The sequence below is a fragment of the Apus apus genome, chromosome 1, assembly GCF_020740795.1.
Source record: "Apus apus isolate bApuApu2 chromosome 1, bApuApu2.pri.cur, whole genome shotgun sequence".
NCBI lineage: Eukaryota > Metazoa > Chordata > Aves > Apodiformes > Apodidae > Apus > Apus apus.
The window spans coordinates 137,931,192-137,953,671 of NC_067282.1; the positions used below are offsets into that span (position 1 = coordinate 137,931,192).

The window sequence follows — 22,480 nt, forward strand, 5'->3', positions numbered from 1 at the left end:
ATTTGTAAGTGATAGCATTATTTAATTTCCTTATAAGCTATTTTCAGATTCCGCTAACATTTTGACTCAATAAATATATGGCAGGAAATTTCACACCCCGAGAGCACACTAAGCATCTTTGCAAGATTACTGCACTTAGCAAATTAAACCAGAACAATTTTCTAGGGAGCATGATGTTGAAGTCAGACTTTTTTTTTTTTAATGCACTTCTTACATTCAGGAAGCAGAGGTTCTTCTCTAATTTTACATAATGCAATGGATAACATTGCAAATACATATTTGAAACAAGATTTTTAGCTCAGATATAATCTTGTGTTAATAGCAAAATCTAACATGTATAACAGTTTAAATGTGTGCAGCTGCTATAATAATAATTATGATTAATAATAATGCATGCCATAAAAAAATCTCCCTATTCTTACAGGAGCAAAAAATCAAGGACTGTTTTAATATGTTTTAATGTATTAAGAACAATTATCCAAGCAAAGGCCTGGATGTTCACTTGTTGCAATCAGATTTTTGTTCTTCCTTTAGGAAACTCACACACATAAGAGGAACTGAGAATAATTCTAACTAAAAAACTGCATATACTGCCTTTAGAAAACTAGATTAACACACCTCACCTAGCACTAGGAAGAATCAAAAACACCCAAGGCAGAAATGGGTCCAGGCTGTAAAAAGCCTCTTTTTTTCTTGTCTGTACATATGGAATCACTGCCCTGGCTTATACTTGTAAAAATTTACAGTACAGTCAGCAGAGTAGACTGATGTGAGTCAAAGTGCTTTAAGTAACTGTGAAGATGAAACAAATGAGAAACAAAAATGTCTTATGAACAACACATTTGAAATAGTATAAATTTCAACTCTTTTAACTAAAGAATGATTAATCATTACAAATAAACAGGAAGACACCTTAACTCTTAATTAAATACAAGGCTTTCTTGCTTTCCTTTGCTTAACTTGTAAATGAGCTCAGTCATAAACCTGAACTGAATAAACTGAAGCAAAGAAAGACCCTTTTCTCTTCTCGTAGGAATGGTTATGGTCATCAGAAACCAGTTTAACATCTTGACAACAAAACAGGTTCCAGTCGCTTACACAGAGGCTTTACCCAATTGTTTAGATTTCTGTAAAACTGCAGAGGAAAAGATTACTGGTAAGAACAATTTCTTTCATTTGAATAAAATTTTTAAGTTAAGTAAGTTGCCAGAATTTTAAACAGGTCAGCTTTTCATTACAAACATCTAGAAGACTCTTTAGGCAGTGAAATTTTGAGTGCCTTTTTATCCTTTCCTGGAAATTAGTTAGTGCAGTATTTCATATAGGAAACTTCATCCATGAAAGAAGAAGGTCTTGCTATTCTCGACTTTATGCAGCACATGGGTTCTTCTGCACAAGCCTGCCAACATGTAGCAAACACTCTGACCTGAAGAGACCACACCTCTAGTGACAAAAGGTTATTCAGTCTTCATAATCTGTTACACTTACTGTTTCTTTACCCAGAATGTCAAAAAAGGTGCTTATTCATTGTCAAATACAAAGCAGCAGGTATGTTTACAAGATGAAGGCAGTGCTGTGTAGTGTTATCTGACAGCACAGCTTCCTCAAGACTGAAATTTACTCGTATCCTTAAATAAGATGACAGGCTAGCACAAGCACAGCTATACTTCGAATGTACCTATGGCAGGAGGGTTGGGATTGGATGATCTTTTAACGTCTCTTCCAACCCGAACCATTCTATTATATTAGTGTTAGAAACTTAGGCAGTTGTTTACCCTGACACATTACTTCTTTGTCTTACTCTATTACAGAAAACGGATTAGCTTTAAAAAATCCTAACAGCTAGGCTTCTTTAAAAAACAAACAACCCCAAGCAAGGCACCTTACTTCTCTCATTCCTCTCCCAAGTAGTTCCTTCAGGTTCCATGTTAAAGCTATTATTTTGTACACAGGAACAAGTTGGATGATCCTGAAAATCAAAGTCACTCACAACACAACTTCCTTTGGAAAACAGATTTTTCTTGCAACTTTTCTGGATCACAAGCAAATCTACAATGTGGAGTTGACTTCCAATAAAATGAAACATGAAATTAACCTGCAGCATTTTTTAGAAACATGGCAAAACATTAATCACTAATAAATTACTGTTTATCATGGCTGAATGCCTTTTCGTCAAACTATGGGACCTTCATACATTGCTTTGGCTCACAACAGCACAAATGCAAGTGCATAGGTACCAAGCAGATATTCCCTTCTGACTGGCAACCAGAATTGCACACCTTATCTGTTGCAAAATATCCCAGCCATTTAAGGAAGAACAACGTCTTTGTTGCAGCTGAGGCTAGAAGATTCTTAAACATCCCCTGATGTGACAGGAGCTATTCAGTGAAACCCCAGTATCCCTAAGACACTGCAGTGCCAACAGATACATATTGGCCATGCTCATAAGTTAATGGAGGTCTCAACTCACAGACAATATTTCCATTCACATTTCTGATTCTTCTTCCATCTTACCATTTACCACCATCACTAGATAATCTCTGTAAGTGTGCACTGTTAAGTCTGCTGTGACTTTATGAACAGACACTGCCTTTTGGATTTACAGTCCCCAGATCAAAGTAATTTTGATCCTTCCTTTCTTCAGTGGCTAAAGGCTTGGTAGGTGCAAACAAAAACTTGTAAATCCACTTCCTAGAACAAAACAAAATTGCCAGAAATGACCAGGTAAACACCACTCACATGCTTTTGTAGTGGTAAAAAAAAAAGAAGCACCTTCGAACACTAATTGCAAAGAGTCATGCTAAGACAAATGTTGGAAGCTTATTAGAAGTTTTATGAATTTACTGGACACCTGCATAAAACATCAACTACTTAAATTGTCTAGACAGAAAAAGTTATTTAAAAGTGTACATTAAATACTTAACAACAAAAACGCAGCAAAAGCCATGCTAACGATATTGCAGCATTTTATAAAGCATGGATGACTTGTGGTTTTCCAAAGCAAATAAGAGAAACACCAATGTTATGAATAAATCTGAGGAACAACCAAAACTGTCACTAAGGAAAATTTTCGCAGATGATAAAGCAATTTCATTCACTATCCAAGACCTTACTTGCTGGTACAGTTGCGGTCTTAGCGCCGAGTTCTCAATCATAGTGTGAACCATGGTGATTAAAGGTTCATTCTCTTTCATCTATTTCAAATCAGGAGGAGCATACAGCAAACATCAGTTTACAGCATGGCTAGATTTGAAAGACGACACTGTAAAATATAGCCTCTACTTTAATTTTTTTCTAATAATGCAGTAGATTACATTTAATCCCATGCTTTTTTTAATATGCCATCATTCAGTAATATCAACATCTGAAAAGTTTAATAATATCAAACAAATGTATCTAAAACATATGAATGCTCAAAACCAATGTAATATTTATTCACCTACACTCTCCCTTGTTAAAAATAAAAATGCTTAAAATAAGCCAGGCTTTGTACAATATTGAAATGAAAAGTATTATTGGATTATGCAATAAGAACACCCAGATCTTTATCAGAAAACCTTTTAAATTATAGATTTAATAGCTCAATGTATATTAAAAAGATAAAAGCATCCCCAGCCTCTGAATATTGAAGCAAGGTTTAGACTTACGTTCATGTATCACAAAATGCCTTTCTATGCTGCACTGATTTATATACTTAGGAACTTTAAATCATTACTCATTCTATTTATCCACTCCCATATATGAGTGTGAAACTATTTTGGAACTGTTCAGACATTTTCTATAACAATTTGTATTCATTGATATGCATGCAAATGTCAAAACCAGATCCTTTTATTATTATCATTAAAATTGCATACATTTAGGGTTTCACAAAAATATGCAACACAGAAAATAGTATGGGATTTTTGGTTTTAAAAAGGAGACTTTCCTAAGAGTAAGGGAAAAATTATGAAAATGGATAGACTTCCCCTCCAAAAGAAACTGAAAAGGCACTTAATGCACAATCCTCCTCCTGTTTTTGTTGGAAACTTTAGGACCTGTTGGAAACTTTAGCAATACCTGATTCAAGTAGAGTAACACAGGAAGGAAGTGTGTGTATGAATATTTATGACCTTCACTCTTTTTATATAGATATATATATATATTATGCACTCCCTATGAATTTGCACAGCAAGGTTCTGTTTCACAGACTGAAATGCAACAGAAAGCCTGAGCTTTCAATGCCTTTTGGAATTTTTTGCCCCAAATTCTTAGGGGAAAAAAACCCCTAACCTCTATATTTGGAAAAGCATTTTTTTTCTCTTTATGGGAAACATTCTTTTTTTAATAAACAAGAGAACCTTTTTGTTGTTGTTGTTGTTTTTTTACATAGTCAAGTATGATCAGCTGATAAACACACAATAAATGCTATTTTTGTTTAAGGTAGGGAAAAAAACCAAACCCTTCCAGTTGCTCCATCTATAGCATACATACAAAGAAAACTAGAAATAACACAAGAAGTTGTTCTCCCTTTACATTAATATTTTGTCCAGACAGTGGGTGCACCGAGTGACACCAAAAGATATCTTAACAGTAAGATGAACAATAAGGTCCAAACTCCAAGCAATCAAATCACAGCCAACTGAAATAGCTATAAAGGAAAACTTGCTCTGAAATGGAAATATTTTATTAGTAGTATATTGGTTCAGATGCATTTTTATTAGGAGGACTTCAACAGCTTCAGGCTCTTTGGCTAATTCTTTTTTATGATATTTCATTTTTTTCGTTTTTGACCATTAACAGACAACAGCAGAATTAAGTTCTGTGGAACTGTTCAAAAATTGTTTTAATCCAGATTAGAAAATCAAAGTGGATTTGCTAAAAGATGTTCTGAAATAATGTTTTGTCCTCCAATCAGCTGCAACTTTGATTTATAGGAGTTCTTCCAATACTTTTACTAGCACTGGTGCTAAACCATGCTTAGCTAACACTGTTTGCAAAGGCCAGTTATTTCCAGAAAAGCATCACTTTCTTAAGTCGTTACAGGACAAAGATAAAAAAACCCAGATAATTGGTAAAATAATGCCAACCAAAGACCCCTTGTAGCAGTCAAATACAGAAAGCTTTTTTCCTCTTAGGAAATAATGTTTAAAAAAAATACTGACATTTAAGTTCTTGAGGGACTATGTATCTGTCACAAACCTTCCATGAATCAAAGCTAGTGCTCACACAAGGCAATGTGCACTGAAGAATTGGCAGAGTAAATCAAAGCTGTATGGGACACAATGGTAAGTCCCATGCCCTAAAAGGAGGAGAGGACACCTATTTGGTGTTCTTAAAGCATTATCATGAAGCTACTCCCAAACTGAATTGGACACTACTCACACTGAATAAATATCTCAATACTTGCTTGTTGGTAACAGAAATAAGCCTTTTCTCTCACATCAGAATAAAAATAAGATTTTTATTTTTTTGTACAGTAAGGAACAACTTTCACATCCTACTTGTAATACTAATACTATTATAAAGTCTCTTCAGTTAAAGAAGTCACAAAAATGGGAATTAAGATTTTCATAAGCAAACTCAAGTGTGAACTGTCTGGTGCCACACAGTAACACAGCAGTAACACCAAATAAAATCCAGCAGTCTTGGCTTTATCACTTTCTACATCTAGTAGACAACTGTTTCTCCCCATAAGTGATGCTTTATCTTTACTGATGTAGTATATAAAAGTTTTCTGCAGTTGGAAACAATGAAAAAAACACCTCTTTGCCTTATGATCTATATGAGCAGCTATGTTATTTATAAGCAGGCATATGAGTGGGTATTTTGCGTTTTAAACTGTAAAGCCAAGCTATTGACAATTCTTCTCTTCCTGCCTTTTCCTAAATTCTCTTCCAAGTTTGAGAATACCTTACACAGATCACATTTCAGTACGTGCTGCTCTGATGGCAGCGATCAGCTGGAATGGTGGCTCCCTACCATGACAGCTGATCTCACTGATAAGAACGTATGTTATGGGTAACAAAACACTGAGCTTGGATTAGCAGTTTTACCCACTTCCTCTCACGCTTCCTGAAGGCAAAAGCAGTGGCAACAGGATCTGATCAAACTCCTCTCTGACCTTTTTTCTGCTCTTCTACCTTCCATTCAAAAAGAAAACAAAGAAGGAAAAAGCACATTCCCTTCCTGCCTTGTTACAGCAATGCTGCCTCCAGCTCAGTCTTTTTTCACCCTTCAGAGTCCCTGACCTTGAACCTCTCTTCTTCCTCTGGAGATGGAAAAGGAAGAAAAGAAGCAGCAGAAAGAACAACAGTATTGGCTGGGTCAGCTCACTCTACCTTTTCCAGATAACTTGAAAAATACAAGAGCAGTATCCTATTTATTTCTAACATGAGACATAGGCTGAAACTCAAGACTTCAGATACACCAGCGGGTATCTGTCAGGTCTGTGCAAACTCCCTTGTGCTATTTCATCCTCCTTTAATTTATTACCTTTTCCAAGAACCACCTTCAGCATCTGTAAAAGAGAGTGGTGAAGACAAGAAAACAGAAGCAAAATACCCAGACAGGATGAACACTGGCTGTGGGACTTTCACTCCTTTATTTGACAACTCTTGTTCAAGTTCTATTTATTTTTATGTACCCCTTGAAAATGAAAAGAAACTAAAAACTAAAGAGCCAACAGAAGTATACTAACAACATCTAAACTATTCACATAAATAGCCATTACAAAAAAACAGAAGGAAAAAAAAATACTAAACTGAATTGAATAGAGTTTCAACTGTGACAAACCAACCTGGGATATTCTGAGATTAACATGGGGAGTTTTCCATACACAGCTTGAGCTCAATAGAAAAGGACTTTTCAGCCAAAGAAAAGTTTTACTATCAATATAAAATTCAGAAGTGTACCAAAAGACTGGTTTGCTGGCATGCTCTGTAGTAACAGAAAGATTCGAGTGGGACCTCCTGTCATGGCTTTATTTACAAAGGAGAAAAAAACCCCAACAAAATAATACTAAATAAAAGGGAATAATGCTAAAGACTGAGATATGTGCCCTCACAACATATCCCATGTTGGCAAACAAATCATTGTTACCTAGGGTTGCTACCTATGTCCAAAGAACTACTTCCTAAAAGGCAGATGAGCCTTTCTCACGCCTCTCTATGAACCTTGAGCCAGCAGACTGGTTCACAAACTCACTTTAAAAAAAGGATGCTGGACAATCATTCCTTTGGCCATAAGACATCAAAGAAATCATATGGCTGGATGTATGTGTCAGACTCTGATCATTTTTCCCCTATCTCTGAACTCCAACAACAACAACAAAAATTCTGAAAGCATAATACAAAAACTTCAAAAAGTGTATCATAAGAATTTCTAAGCATCTCAAAAAGAAACAGCAGTACAAATTAGCAGCATGAATTAAAAAAGGCCATGGGATATTCTTTAGTCTTGATAAGAAAGTCACCAATGAGCAGAAAACAATTTACTGCAACAGCAGAGAAGTTATGCTCCCTGCACATGAACTTTAATCTGCTGGAAAATTCACCTGTGAAACCTTGGCACAAACTTACTAATTTCTGTTAGGTACAATACTAAATTTTTTGTGACCCAAAAGGTGAGAGTTGAAGATAACAGGACTAGGGGTTATATCACATGTTCTAGGCAAAGCAGGTTTTGAAAGTATTTTCAGAGATAAATACAAGTGGAAATATCTAATTTAAGTATACTGGACATTTAAAATTCAAAGAGGGCAAGTGATTATGCAAGCTTGTTACAGATGCAGGTAACGAGGAGGAAAGGCCTCAATTACACTAAAAGAAGCTTTGATTTTTTGATTCCCAACATAAATGAAAACTGCTAACGGACAAAATAAGAAAAATATATACATGAGGTAACACTCCTAGAAACAGTGGTACTCTAAGAAGGAGGCCTATCAGGGGGATTTATTTCATATGCAGGTAGGTGGCAGTATTATATTAAAACAAGGAAAAAAAAAAAACTGATCGGAAACTGGGACAAGTATTCCAATCTGCTCTTCTGTGATTTTGTGATTAGGTAAAAGATTTTACTCTTGGTAATGCTTTCTTACTGTAAGAAGTGCAGTCATGTCTTGCATCTCTGGTAGGGGCAATTATGGCACATTTATTAAGATTTAGACACTTCCTGAAATTCATGTTTATCACATCACATTGCATTTCTAAATTTTATCTGATACAAGTAAAAAGAAAATCCTTTCTACCACTTTTTATGTGATACACAGGTGATTCTCTCCATTTAATCCTACTACATTCACAAGCTGGGTTAATCAAGCAACAGCACAGTACATGGTTTTACGCTTCACATGGAGTTGTCCTATCTTGGATATGAATTACATTGTTGAAGACAGAACTATTCCCTTATTTCAAAACATTATAAACTGGAAATATTTGAGTTGGTTGAAGTATTTTGGCCTATTTTTGTATGCCATTTTTCCCTACTGTTTCAGAGTTCCTGCAGCCCCTTAAGACAAGACAGTGATGTTTAGAAATGCATCACCATCTAACTGGTCACAATTCACACCTTGTTTCCAAGAGATAACAGAAAATTAAAAACACTGGGTGAACCAAGTGCGTTGTGTGCGTTTTTTAATAACTCACTGAATCTTATCAGAGGAACATTTAGGGAAAAAAAAATGTTCAAAGAACAGTTGTTTTTAAGAGCCATGTTGAAAAATTTCATTAGAAGAAACAGTATTAGAAAAAGCTCTAGTGACTTCTAAACTATCAGGATACCTCATTGCTATTATTTCTTCTAGGCACTTATGTCTATTTTATAAGTCCTAGCAAAAACTTCCCATATAAAAATTTCTCACACAACTTGTACAGAATTCCCATTTGATCATGCTACAAAGCCATAAAAAGAGGTATGTGATACCACAATTCACTTATCAATCAATTATGCTTGTGTAGCCGTAATTACACTCTGACCTTCTATGTTACCAGAAACTGTAAAGAAGCAAAATCTTATTCTTAAATAAATCTTCAGGAAATAACTGAGTAAAATGAGAAAAAGTAATGTTATGCTATGATTTAAAGCATTTGTCATGTTTGAACTCCCTTTCATTGAATGTCCTGTAGAAACATCTAACACTTCTTCATTTGGAAAACAAATATTATCAGAAGTACTTGTTTTCTATAAATTCCATGTGTGTCATATGCACTTGGAAATATATAATACAACTCTGGTTAAAGATCGTTAAATGCTACAGTTAGTGTTATTATAAGAAGGAAATGAAGAACAGAAAAATGAATTTGTGAGTGGCTACTGTACTTTGAAAAACCTCAAATTGAAGGGTTTTTTTCCATTACATGCCAAATTTGTAACTGAATAAGATATTCTGTGCTACTTAAAAAGATAATGTATTAGATATCTAATTTTATAAAAAGCACTGAAAATCCTTCTCCCCAAATATTTCCAGCTTGATAGGAGCAGGCAAAAAGCATTAAGAAATATAAACACACAAGAAAATTGCAAATCCCACCTGATGATCCAAATATATGGCATTCCTTTGAAGGTGATGTGAAAGAATCTCATTCTAGCAGGCAGCAGTCAGGTAGAAAAAGGAAAGGGACAGAAGGTGCAGAATGCATGAAAAGAGCTTTAAAAGATGTGAACTAGACAGTGATTTTTGTTTTATGTAGACACATAATGCTACTTTTATCTGCTTTTCCTGGTGAACTATCAACAAGTTTTGATCCCAAAACAGAAGTGATTGAAGTTTGCCATGAATTAGACTACATTACATTTTGCTTTTGTACATAAAATACAATAGGCTCATGTAAATGTCTACAACACAGACAACTATAAACCCTTCGATAAATCTGTTTTAAACAAGTCCTAATTTTTGTACGAAGATTCCAGATACAATTGTATCTGTTATGGAGCAGTATAAAAAATACATTTACCTAATGATCTATCACTACCAATTTTGTTTATAATAACAATAGGTTAAAAGCCTTTAAACTTAACTATCATATATAATATTCCTATGCAACTTTGACTCTGCTAATATAAAAAAGCTAGGAGTAAAGCCTTGAAGGGTTAATAGCAGAACATCACATACATAAAGAGCCAACGTTACTCTATTCTACTCCTGTAGTAGTCAGAATTTTGCACTGATACAATGAAAACTTTGATTAGTGAATGACTACAAGTTAGTGAGAATGGTACATGACACACATTGCTTTATAGCTGACCTTTGGGCTGCTGGCCTCAAGTTTTAGTTGCATGAGCTGTGCTAGTGTGTGTTCCCGGATACTACTCAGTTCAGCTTGCTGCCGTCTCAGCTTTATTAGCAGCAGCGTGAGCTCCTCTGGCTGAAGGAGTGCAGTGTGAGAAGCCAAAGAGTAGAAAAAAGGTTAATTGGCATCCTAAACAACACTTAATTAAAATAAGGGTTCTTAATATCTTTCTTAAAAAAGCTTTCTATATTGATATAACCAAAGATACGCCATTTCCCACAAACTGACCACTTTCAAATATATAACGAAGGGTTAAGTTTTAACTACTCAAAAATGCTGTAATATTGTAACATCCCATATAAAGGACAAAAAAGTGTGGATATTGCAGGAGAAAGTCTACAGCCCCCAACTTCAGATATATATATCAAATTGATGACATGAGTGAAGGGGGAGGCAATTCCAGCCCTTAGAATGCCATTATCTGTACATTGACAGCTGTTTGAGCTTGGTCAAAAATGAAAAAAACTCTCTCAAGAAAATATGTTACTAAAATAATTCTTCAAAAGTATGCGTCATCAAAATTCAGAGTAAATAAAAATACCCATAATAACTGACCTACATCAGAAACAATCATATTTCAAAACATTAAACTACACAAGCATGACAAAAATAATTTTCTGTCCCACCTTTCACAGGTTTGAGGCTACCAGTTGATTTATTGCTTCACTTTTATAACTAAGATGTACAATACAGCCTTAGGAAGGGATGAAGAATAGTATTTAAGCCACAAGCTTATATATAGAATGGAAATACAGTCACACTCAAATGGGTATTTGTCAGGTAATTCCACATAGCTCAGTTTAGGTCAGTTTGGGAAAGTCTACCTGAAGCATTCCTAGGAATCACTTCTATTAGCAATACTTCAAAGGAAAAAAAAAACCAAACAACAAAACAGCTTAACATCACAAGGATCTTTGTTATGTTCCAGTTTGCTTCTGTTTCTTACACTTCTCCAGACGTCAGTCTTAAATAGAGGTTAAATATTCATCCAGCATTTTGATTTTCTCACATGTTCTGCGAGTTAAAGAAACCCCATCAAACACAAACCTCCACCCTAAAACCCTGCTTGCTCTGTCCCACAGTTACAGAATTTTCCCAAAGCAAAGAAAAAAGCTCCAGAGAACCAAATATTAAATTACCGAGAAAACAATACCAGCTTCTTAGAAAAAAGAAAAAAAATCTCTGAGAATAAGCCTGGCGCTTGCACGGGTCTGAGCTCGTACCAAAGTAGCCCACAAGAGGGGGCAAGGGATTTCCACAAAGCTTCAGCTGTCAAAACCATTTGTTTTGATGGAAAACCAACAACAAAGCTCAATTGTCTGATGGCCAGTCTTCCACTTACAGTAATCTTTCAATACCTGGATTTAAAACACTTGATTTCCGAAAGTGTAAGAATCTAGACTGCTATACAGGATATTTTCAAGTTCTCTCAAAAAATCAGTGACAATGCTTTCAGTCTGAAAATTAACATCAAAACACAGTAAAACTTGCTTCTAGAAATAAGAGAACTGAAAGCAGCATATTCAAACAAAAGGAAAAGTGAATAACTTTTTTCAAGATCAAAACTTTTCTCGGTATGTTCTGCAAAAGCCCAGTTTCAGAGCATCAGGAATATACTATTTCTGGTTTCCACAAGCTGAAGCTTGGACCTCCTTGCCCCCTACCCCACTCATGGGCCCAGCTCCAGCAGCAGAGCCCAGGAGAGTTGATGGGGCCATGAACCCAAAGCAACTAGAAGACTAGATGCAGAGATAAGGCACTAGCTGCCAAAGGCCAACCCCTAAAGTGCTGAAGGTGTCAGGAATTCAGGCTGGGAAGTGCAAGAAACAGGGATCAAGGCAGTACAAGGATTGACTGAGGATCTGTTGCCCACAATATGATTCAAAATGTGTATTCTCAATTCGTAACTGTCTCAAACAGAAATTTCAGATGGACAGAGAAAGATTATGGAAAGGAAACAAAACCTGGCAAATAAATGTGGCAAATTTAGCATGATTTCTTAGCTTTTGGCTAAGAGCCATGTTTCAATCAGGAAGGTGGACAGCATTCCTCAGTATTACTTTGATTAAATACCTTCAATGACAGTTTCAACTCCATCACAGTAAAATGGAAGATGTCAGAAAGGACATAATTTTACCAAATGCAGTTTTTCTATCCTTAAGCTTTTCAGAAAAAATAAACTTTATTTCTAGGATTTCCTAAATACCTAATATAGAAATAAGTGTTCTGTGCTGTATTCTACTGTCTCCCAGGAATTTCTGTAATGTATCAAAGATTATTTAAAAAAATAAGTAAAACTGTCAAAGAAAATCTTGAGGCAGTAAACAACATTCTCAGAATTTGATGTAACAGGAGTACTACTTTATTTGCTTTAGAAATCCCTGATAATTAAAATAAAGGCTACATTTAATGAAAGTTTTGAATAGAATAAGAATTCAGTGTTGCCTCTTCATACTTCAAGAATTATTCTTAAGAAAAAATTGATGTACCAAATAAAAATCCAACTCACTGTTTTGCCTTGGAGGCTCTGAGGAGTAACAGGCTGTAAAGTCAGACCTGCTGGCATTGATCTTCTGTCAGGCACAAAGACATGCTGTACCAAAAAAAAATAGCACAGTATGATCCATAGTTATTTAAAGAATCAACAACTATTAAATGCTAAAAATAAAAGGACAAGCTAAGTTCACACTCATGAAAAAAGTGCAATTATTTGTGCCAGCCTTGGGCAGTCATGCTCCTTTCCTATCAACCATCTAAGACACCGGAGTAGGCTACCTCTGATTTCTAGAAATAACCCATCTTTCATTGTTAATTTAATTAACAGTTCTCCCTTACAGCTGTTGCCCTAATCACAGCCCATGTAAACAAGAGCAATTTTATTTGTTCATTAATCACTGGAGTTTAAATCTTAAATTTGCCTCATTTAAATCTTATAAATAATCTAATAAATCTAATAACATTTAGTAAGTGATTTAAAACAGTCTTCAAATTACCCACCTCTTAAAAACAGGTTTGTGTTTCTAAGTTAATGGGAAAAACTGGTTGTGCAAGTAAAAGAAACAAACCAAACAGCATGAAAAACTGAAGTAAAAAAGAATCTTGTATAAGAGATGCTAAATATTAACTGAAATACTAGCATAAACTGTTCCAGATTATGGCTGAAAGGACAAGTAAGCACATGCTCTGCAGCACTGACACGAGTGGTATTTCTAATATTTGTGAGAAGTGCCGAGGACTAAACTTCTAGTCCAGTTGAGACTAAGGATGCCAAAACAAAGTGACTACTTTGTTGATAAGGATCTAAGAACTTTCCAAAAGAAAGACTTAATTAACAACAAGATGGTGTTTAAACTGCTTTAGGATGCAGTTAGGTATTTTTTCCTGCATCAAGAGACATAAAGACATCTGAGACGAAGATTTAGCAAAGAGGTCCAGGAGTATTTCATAAAAATTATAGTTTTACATTCAACATAAATAATAGTTTTTATGTAATGTCCAATCTATTAAGAAATTTGTGTAACAGAAGCATTATGGGTATTGCAGAACCACATACAGTACCCAGATGATTCTTTGTCTCTCTCACTGATGAAGACTAGCAAAGTTAAGCTAGTCAGGTGCTAAGCTTGTGTGCAAATGGACTCTGGTTGTCTCTAGTGATCTCCCTAATAACTCAAAGGCATCAAAAGAAATTACTACACTCAGCTTTCTGCTGGAACTCAAGGCAGCCAAACTTGTGGCTGAAGAACAGAAAACAGCACAGGAAAAGAAATCTGGGATTTTCAGTCCTTTCAGAGTTCCAGCTAAAAAAGCTAGAAGAGAGAAAAATGTCTGTGCATACAACAAACTACTCTGAATAATCTGATGACTGACTTTCCTTTAGAGAAACATACTACCATGGACAGTAATCTTAGGACAACAAATTTACACCTAGCATATTCGAAAAATATCTTTTCACAATCTTTAGACTTTAAAATGCTTTTTAAAATCAAACCTTTCTCCATGAAAACACTAATGTAATAATTACGCTAAAATATACTACAGGCAATGTGAGTTTTTCAGTAATGATACACTACTAAAAATCCTTGTAAGATTTTAAACTATTAAAGTAAATATTTTACCTTACTATGATGTGTCCTGTGTCTGCGATCAATAGTTACATCTCCCCTTTGCACTGGTGAAGACACTTCTGATCTGTAGGTCCGCTGGGGGGAATATCCTTGGAAACCAGCAATTGAACCATGAGAAGGTGAGGTGGGAATCGAATGCATTGTCTGATCAGAAATATTTATCATAGTTTTTGGGCTACTTAAAGTACCATGTCTAGTAAGAGTTGTTTGCTTATTGTAGAACTGACGTTGCTGCCATTCATAGAGCTGCCACATGGTGTCATCCCGCATGGACCTCCGTTTTTCCTCGGCTGTCACCGGCCCTATGGCCCTGTCGTAAGCTGAAGGTGTCACACTGCAGAGGCTCTCCGGCCGTGCCTTGCTGTTTCTTGGCAGTGTCCTGTAGCCTTCCGGGTACCGGGGTAAAACCTGAGGTCGATGGCTTGGCATGTTCCTTGGTAACGTCTGATATGAGATTATACTGAAATACAATTTTTCTGTTTATTAGTGGGCAGTATTAATATTATGGCAATATAGTTTTTCAAGATTGGTTATGTTCAGCTATCTGACTCTTACTTTTTTTTTTTTAATACTACAAATGTCATTTGACAAACATGGAAGAAAATCAAGATGATTAAAGAATCAACTATAGTGCTTAAATGCACCGCAGCAGCCAAAACTGGATCCTATCTCTGATTTGCTCCTTGATTACAAAATCTGCATTTAATCTTCTTCCTTGTTTAACATTCTAGTCATGTAAAGTTTAGGTCAAATCTTGTAACCTGTCTACATGCTGGATAGGTCAAAGTTTTGAAAGCTTTGAAGTTCCACATGTTTCCATATGAGCACATTTAAACTGTTTTTATCTTCAAAAGTGGAAAGATCTCCTGTTGTTTCTCCAAGAAAACCTTGAGAAATTACTATGGAAAAAAAAATGTTTGTGATTTTTTTTTTTTAACAGACCAAAGAAAAACAGAAATACTTGTCTTATAGAATGATATTTTGTAATTGTCAAGGACAAGGTATTCTGTATCAGCTCTTCAAGTGAAACAAATACCCAAATATTTCTTTATTTTTTTCTAATAATATTTTACTGCTTTTCAACTTGGGTATGAATTCAAAGGCTTGTTCTTTAATTTGTTGTCACATTAAAATTCTAGAGTGCTACAGTCATTTAGCACCTTTCAGCATTAATTTAAATGCAAAATTTTCCATAATGAGTATCAATGCATGCCTAAGTATGACAAAGCATTCCTTGCTTTTTCAGAGGACAATATTTAGGTCATAAACATTGATTCATTCAACCCTTATCTACAATTCAGATGAGCACCTTTTATACCCTTTTGCTACTGATCACAGCTATGATAGATCCTTGCTCAGAGACAAGAAAACTGATCTCAAATTGGTCATAATTCAGCCATCAGAGGGCAGCAGTCTCTAGCTGCATCCCACATTATTTTGAAGGAAAATCCTTGACACCACCAGGCACCAGAACCTGAAGATGGTTTTGAATTACTTCAGTGCCACGTATACATTAAAAGAATGATGATGGGCAAATGGCAAGGTAAACACATTACTTATGTTAGATCCTTATGAAATAACTATCAAGGAAATTGAAAAGTGCTTATTTAAATCATCACTGAAAACAGATGAGTATTTATGATCACCTGTAACATTGTGGAGATTAAAACTGCTATAAAGAGTTTTATATACAAAATCTGCTATAGTTTCTGAAGCTTTCCAAGAATCCCCATTTTCAGATTGCGTAGCTTTTCATTCTCACGAAAAAAAAAACCAAACAAAAAAGGGAAATGGATTCTAAATCCTATTCTGTTGTTGCAAAATCTGCTTAAATACCTCTAAATTTCTTGATATAATTAATGATAAGGGTTTATCTCCATCTTCATATTAAAAAATAATAATAAAAAATAATAATTAAAAAGACACCTCTGCATTCAGTTTCTAACTTCCAAAGCATTATTTTAGCTATTCACAAACAGGCACAGGAAAGCCTGGTATTTTCATTAAGATATAGAGTAGCTAGATAAACCTCTCTCACAGAAGCTTCTCTCCCATTTCATTAATCAGATAAATGGGCAGTGTAATCCTGTTGGCTCCCTTATCTACCCCTGTGGACTTGCAAAAAAGCTGCCCAAAGTTCTTACTATGTAAAGACAGAAATATTCCAGAACATTTAGGAAGATCGCATATCCAGCTTCTTTTGGTAAACCATGAAAAACGTAAAAAGCCTAACCACCTCAATACTAAGCCTTGTTTTACATTATTTGATAAAAATCAAACCAGATTCCCCAGTGTCCTGTTGATGCTTGCAAAAATGCAATTCTAGCCAAATCCAAAAAACAACTCTAGAGAGTACTGCAGCCCACAGCTGCCTCGCACAGCGGGGCAGGCTGCTGCAGCCTGTCAAGCAAGCGGTCATGCATGCTGTGAGGCCACAAAATGTTCCCGCAACTGTCATCGTCAAGAGCTCCCTACAAATGTTCCCATATGAAAAAAAGTTTTCCACATGAGTTTATAGACAACTTCAGAGGCTGTCTCTAGGATTACTGTTGGGTAGCAAGGCTGCTTCTGGTGTCCAAGTTGGGTATTTGGGAAAGAGATGCTGCTGCTAAACCTTTAGGAGCTCAGTTTTGCAATGTTACAGACACCCTAACATCAAAACGTCACAACAGCTCCTAAAGAATGCAAATACCAGCTAGCCCAGAATACAGACCTTTCATGAGAGAATCAGGCAAAGGGTGGCAGAGTGCGGATGGAAACCTGGTGCTATACAGCACGTGTTTATTGTTTTGGATGAGACTTACATGGGGGAGGTGGGGATCCAGAGGCTCACACCCTGGGTTAGCAGCAACAAAAAACCTCACTAAGCAACACTTTTGTATTTTTTCACATTTGAGAAAGACTATGCAAGTGAATGACTTTTAGTGAAAATATTTACCTGTAACTAACTTGTGCAAAATTAATGTAATAAAAGGATACTGAAGTGGAATGTTTTTGTTTAAAAAACAGTAATTTTTTGTAAAGAAAACAAAAAAAAGGTTTGTTTTCCCCAAGGCATGAGCTGTCTTTATTCATGTGGCTCTTGCAAAACTAGATGTCTAAATCCATGGAAATGGCTTCAAGAATTAAAAACTGCATTGCCATAATTCTCATTAATTTTTAAGGAAATCAAACTAATAACATGTATCTAAAAAATTAGTAGTTTTACAGTGAACCCTTTCAGACATAGACAGCTAACAACTTCTATTTTATATATCGCTATTTCATTAAACCTGCTTGTTAACATTTTAGTATTCTTAAGTCCTGATTTTTTTTTTTCAGTATGACAGACCGATACTCAGATTGGTCATCCATGATTTCTCTAAAACATTAGAGAGACAGATGCATTTTTGTTAAAGACAGTAACTTTTTCCCATTAAATGAAGACTACTTTTCAAAAAAAATTCAAGTTATGAGTTGAACAGCTCTTACTACAGCCTTACTATCTCCTCACCCCAATCTTCAGCTTTTACATAAACTGGAGCTTCTTTCTACTCTCATCCACCAAATTAAATTCTACTTAAATTTCTGTTTCCAGTCAGAAACTGCCAATCTGAAAAAAAAAATAATTATAGTTTAAATGAAACCACATTCTAAAGACATCAATATACATTAGAGATTTGATTATTCATGGCCACTTCCACACAAAGCAAAAAAGTTAGCTCAATGCCAATTATTTTTCCATTTCCTACCTTTATGGAGCACTGCAGTTGAAAGCACATAATTTGTGCTATCAGTGCCACCCGCATTTAAGCAACAAGTGGCCTCTATGATCAAGAATAAAGTATTGTTAACTAGAAGCATACTGTTAACATTATTTGCCTGTGTTTGATTCTCACAGTGAAATCAGCTTTAGGGTTTATATACCTGTTTGCATCTGAAAAATGTTTGCAAGTTTTACAGTCCAACTTTTAAAAAATATAATTGCATCAAAGAGGCTTCTCAGTTCTCATTACACAATGCATATTTTAAAATAAATGTCAGAGTGAGCAAGTCACTCTCTGTACTGCAAGTTCAAACTTGATCTTTCAACTATTTGAGTACTTCATGAACCAACACATTAACAATTCCTACTTATATTTAATGAAGGACTAAAGGCAATGAGGAAATGTTCAGCCAATTTAGGCAAGTGTAGGTTGAACTACTGTACATTTTTCTAGTTTTTGCAAAAACTTAAAAGCCCACAACCCCCATATTTTAAAATTTTAGGAACATACATTTTCTGGACTTCATTCTATCGTAAGTGCTGCTCTGCCATCCATTTATATGCAAACTCCCTTAATTTCCAACTCTTCAATAGCATCTCCCTTATTTCTTATTTAATGTACTATTAAAAACTTCTGTATTTCATTGCTAGAGCTGCTTGTCCATAAGCCCACCTGGAAGCAACATCCCTACATTTCTGTGAGACAGAAAAAATTGCTTTTGGAACAAGATTCAATATCATTCACACATAATTTTAAACCTTCATGAATAATCACTGGAACTCAATATTAGAACAGGGAGATGTTTAATTTCACAAGAAGAGAAGCTTTAAGCATCAAGTTAGCTAGATTTCTGGCTTACTCTAAGGTGAAGCTTCCCTCTCTCTTCAACAGAAGACTGTTCAGTTTAAAAGCTCCCTGGAATATTTTAAAAGAATTTTACATAGAATACTATGACAAGAATTTGAGGGCAGTTTCAAGAACAGGCTTCAAGAGGAAAAATAATTGTTGGGATTGATGACATCTTCTCTCTGCTAGTGTAGGGAAACTTCTAACACCTCAAACCAGTTTATGGCCATTTTTATTTATTATTAACATAGTTTAATTTATTAATAACTCAAATGTTAATAGAAGAGAAACTTTAATAAATCTGTTCTGAGCAGTTGTTCAGGCACTTCTTACAGACACCAATGAATATATTTAACTAGTATAGAGGAAAACCTAAAATATCTAACCAGGATGCAACGCTAAGTATTATTTGTTAGAAAGCCTAGCAAAAAAAGAATAAAAAGAAATTAAAAATCATTACATATTACTTACCCCCTTGTTTCATCTTCTTGTCCTTTTCCTCTTTGTATTTTAATCCACTGTTCCAACTGCAGCATTGAATTAGTTCTCTGCATAACTCGTTCAGACTCCATATGTGACTGAATTGCATTGTGCTGAGCTCCATCTCCACTGTCTGCCAGGACAACACCAACAGCTTTATTCTCAGACCCATTTAAATGAACTGGTCTGAAGTGTCCAGCTTGAATTGTGGTTATGGGTAAAGTCCTGTATTCAGATCCCAAAGCATTTATTTTTACACTGTTAATTTTTGTTAATGGTTTATCTTGCCCAACTTTCTGGAACCCATATTTTTCAGCTTCCAAAGCTTTCTTCTCCTCATTTTTGTTCACTTCTTTGTTTTTCTGGTTATTCTGTGCCTCTGGCTTGATTAGCACCCGATGGTTTAAAATATTATTTGCCTCTCGAGGTGGTGTATTTTCCATCGTTAACCTCTCTACTCTGAAAATAAATATATGACAAGCTATAACATCAACAAAATATTAAAAAAATAGTAACACAAAAAGAAAAGTGAATATATTTGTGTCCTTTCAGTGAAGCCCTGATTTCACATCAGTATCTTGTCTTTGAGAGAAAAATCCAGGACATATTTTCACAATAATCAAGGACAAGCTTGTTTTGTTGTTGTTGTTTTGGGTTTTGTTTTTGTTGTAAGAGTGGGTGGTGTTTTGTTTGGTTTGTTTTTTTGGTTGGTTGGTTTTTGAGTTTTTTTGGTTGGAGAGTGCAAGTCTGTTTTTTCTTCCATACTTCTCTACTTCTTTGCTATTTTATAAACATTTATAAAATGGGGTAAATTTTTAAGCCAACTTCAATTTAACCCCCTATCAAAAAAAGGCACAAGAGAAAATAAAGCCAGAGTCTGGAAAAGTGGATGTTCGAATGGCTTTCCAAGAGCTAAAGCTTCCAGACATCAGCAGTTTGAAATTCCGACACTTTTAAAAGCCATCTTTAAAAACAGCAGCAGATTATACTGCTAACCAGCTTGTCATGCACAATACTGCTGAATTTAACATATAATGAGCTCCTTTAAAGAAAGCAAACAACTTCTCATGGTCACTGGCATCAATGAGGTTTCTCTGGTATGTTATCACTTTGACTGGCACACATGTTGTGGAAAGAACTGTGGCTTTCCTAATTTAAGAGGGAAAATAGCTGCTGACTGAGGGAACTGTACCACAAAAATAATGGTATTTTTAGAACACTTACCACTTTACAGTACTTGCACAAGTACTCAATGTATGCAGTTCTATTAGCTATCTTTTTAAGACTTCAAAATGTCAAGAAGCTGTGTCATTATTTGTACTGGGACATGACCTAAACACCTAGCTCAGATAATGACATTTTTTTTCCAGCTTACTGGAAACAAACCCCACAAAAACCCTCAAATGTTCCAATCAACATTTTTTTTAATGGGAGGAAAAAAGAGTAAAAGATATAATTATTTAAGATTACATCTTTGTATAAAACCAAACCAAGAACAAAACTTTATTTTAAGATTATGTCAAATTAACCTTTCATACAAGTTTTGCATTTTTTTGCAAATGCACTATACATTTATGTAATTGTGTCCAGTTCATGTGCTTAATCTGTGTTTCAAAAGTTCATCACGTACACAACTGACCAAGAGCACAAACATGACTGCTTCTCTGAAAAATACTCTAATTCCACTTAAACTACAAGAAATAGCTGTAAGCATTTTTGCTTACCCTGTCTTTAATAAGAGGCTTAGATGTCTAACAAAGTCTACACTTCCCCAACAGATTATTTAAGGCATGACTTCCTAACAAGCCAAAAACTGAGACAGAACCCCAGGATATACATAAAGGACTGAAAACTAAGGTCCTTATAAAATGCTACCCACTGCTAATAATATCAGAAGCTTAAATTTAAATGCACCTCTCATTACCACCCTACTCTTACTGTGAATCCTCCATGATGTAAAAGGAATCAAGAAACTCCTGTCTTGACAAGTAACAGCAAGACATCAACACCTGCTGCATACTGCACATGAATTAGAATGGAATGCTCATGCCCTTTGCATGTTGACAAAGGGAGTGATTTTTTTTTTCACCCCTTAGTTGTGATGATCCCTATCTCTGCTTGATTTTTCATGATGTTATAAAAGTCTTCCAAAATTCACTCTATTAATATAGGTAGCTCAAAACAATTCTTTTATTTTAGTGATTATTCCTGAGCTGCCAACATGAAAGCGTAAGTATTCGTCCAAGATATTGCAAATGAAAACATTTGTACCAATAATCTAACATGAACATCTCCTTGGCTATATGAGTCACATTATTTTAAAACAGTGGTTTTTTTCTCATACATCACTATTAAATGCAGACCTTGGAGACATCTGATGTTTTCTGCTAGCAGAAAGGAGAGGGTAATATTGCTACCAACCATAACTCTGAGAGAAAAAATCTTGATGTAGAACCAATTTTTATGTAGACTTTTGTGCAGGAGGACACGTGGTAAAACTGCTACACTTACACCAGCTTTTCAATCATTTCCAAGTATCAGCAAAGAAATGCTAGGCTGATCTCCTACTGCCATTTAAACTTGAGGTGTTTTTTTATTATTTTTTCCCTCCAGACTTGAAACTGTTCCCAAGATCAAATATTACTCTCTAGGTTCCTTCTCAAGGTTATCGAATAAAACTGGATCACATCCCCCTTTCACCTCAAAACTTCACTACCCAGTGGCCTACCACAAACTAAAGGAATTCTCCAAATGGGAAAGTGAATTAAAAACTCAATTTCATGTAACTATCAAGACAAAAAAGGGTGTTACAGTCTTCAGCCAGCACTCAAGAGCTTACAAATAAATGTAAGGACTACCTTGCAAATAATCCTAAACACAGGCCTTAATATACGCAACATGCCTTTAATAGTACCACTTACACCCTTGTATATTATAGAATTCTTTCTCAAGGTGCTCTGTGGCAGAGAAGCAGCTGTCACTCTACAGATGGAAAATCTATGATGCACAGAGA

The 22,480-nt window shown here is 35.2% G+C and overlaps 1 protein-coding gene across 13 annotated transcripts in view; it reads right to left on the reverse strand.

Moving 5' to 3' along the window:
- Positions 1-22,480, reverse strand: part of PLEKHA5 (pleckstrin homology domain containing A5) — a 161,269-nt gene that overhangs the window by 24,035 nt on the left and 114,754 nt on the right. For 3 of the 13 annotated variants that reach the window (XM_051614406.1, XM_051614371.1, XM_051614466.1), the window contains exons 10-15: positions 19,459-19,926; positions 14,387-14,855; positions 12,778-12,861; positions 10,224-10,343; positions 9,509-9,562; positions 3,114-3,194 (exon numbers count right to left, since the gene is read on the reverse strand). In XM_051614406.1, the coding sequence (XP_051470366.1) occupies positions 3,114-3,194; positions 9,509-9,562; positions 10,224-10,343; positions 12,778-12,861; positions 14,387-14,855; positions 19,459-19,926 (1,276 nt within the window). Of the gene's footprint in view, positions 1-3,113; positions 3,195-9,508; positions 9,563-10,223; positions 10,344-12,777; positions 12,862-14,386; positions 14,856-19,458; positions 19,927-22,480 lie in introns of those variants that run through there. The other 10 variants (XM_051614380.1, XM_051614432.1, XM_051614416.1 and 7 more) reach the window with 6 other exon arrangements.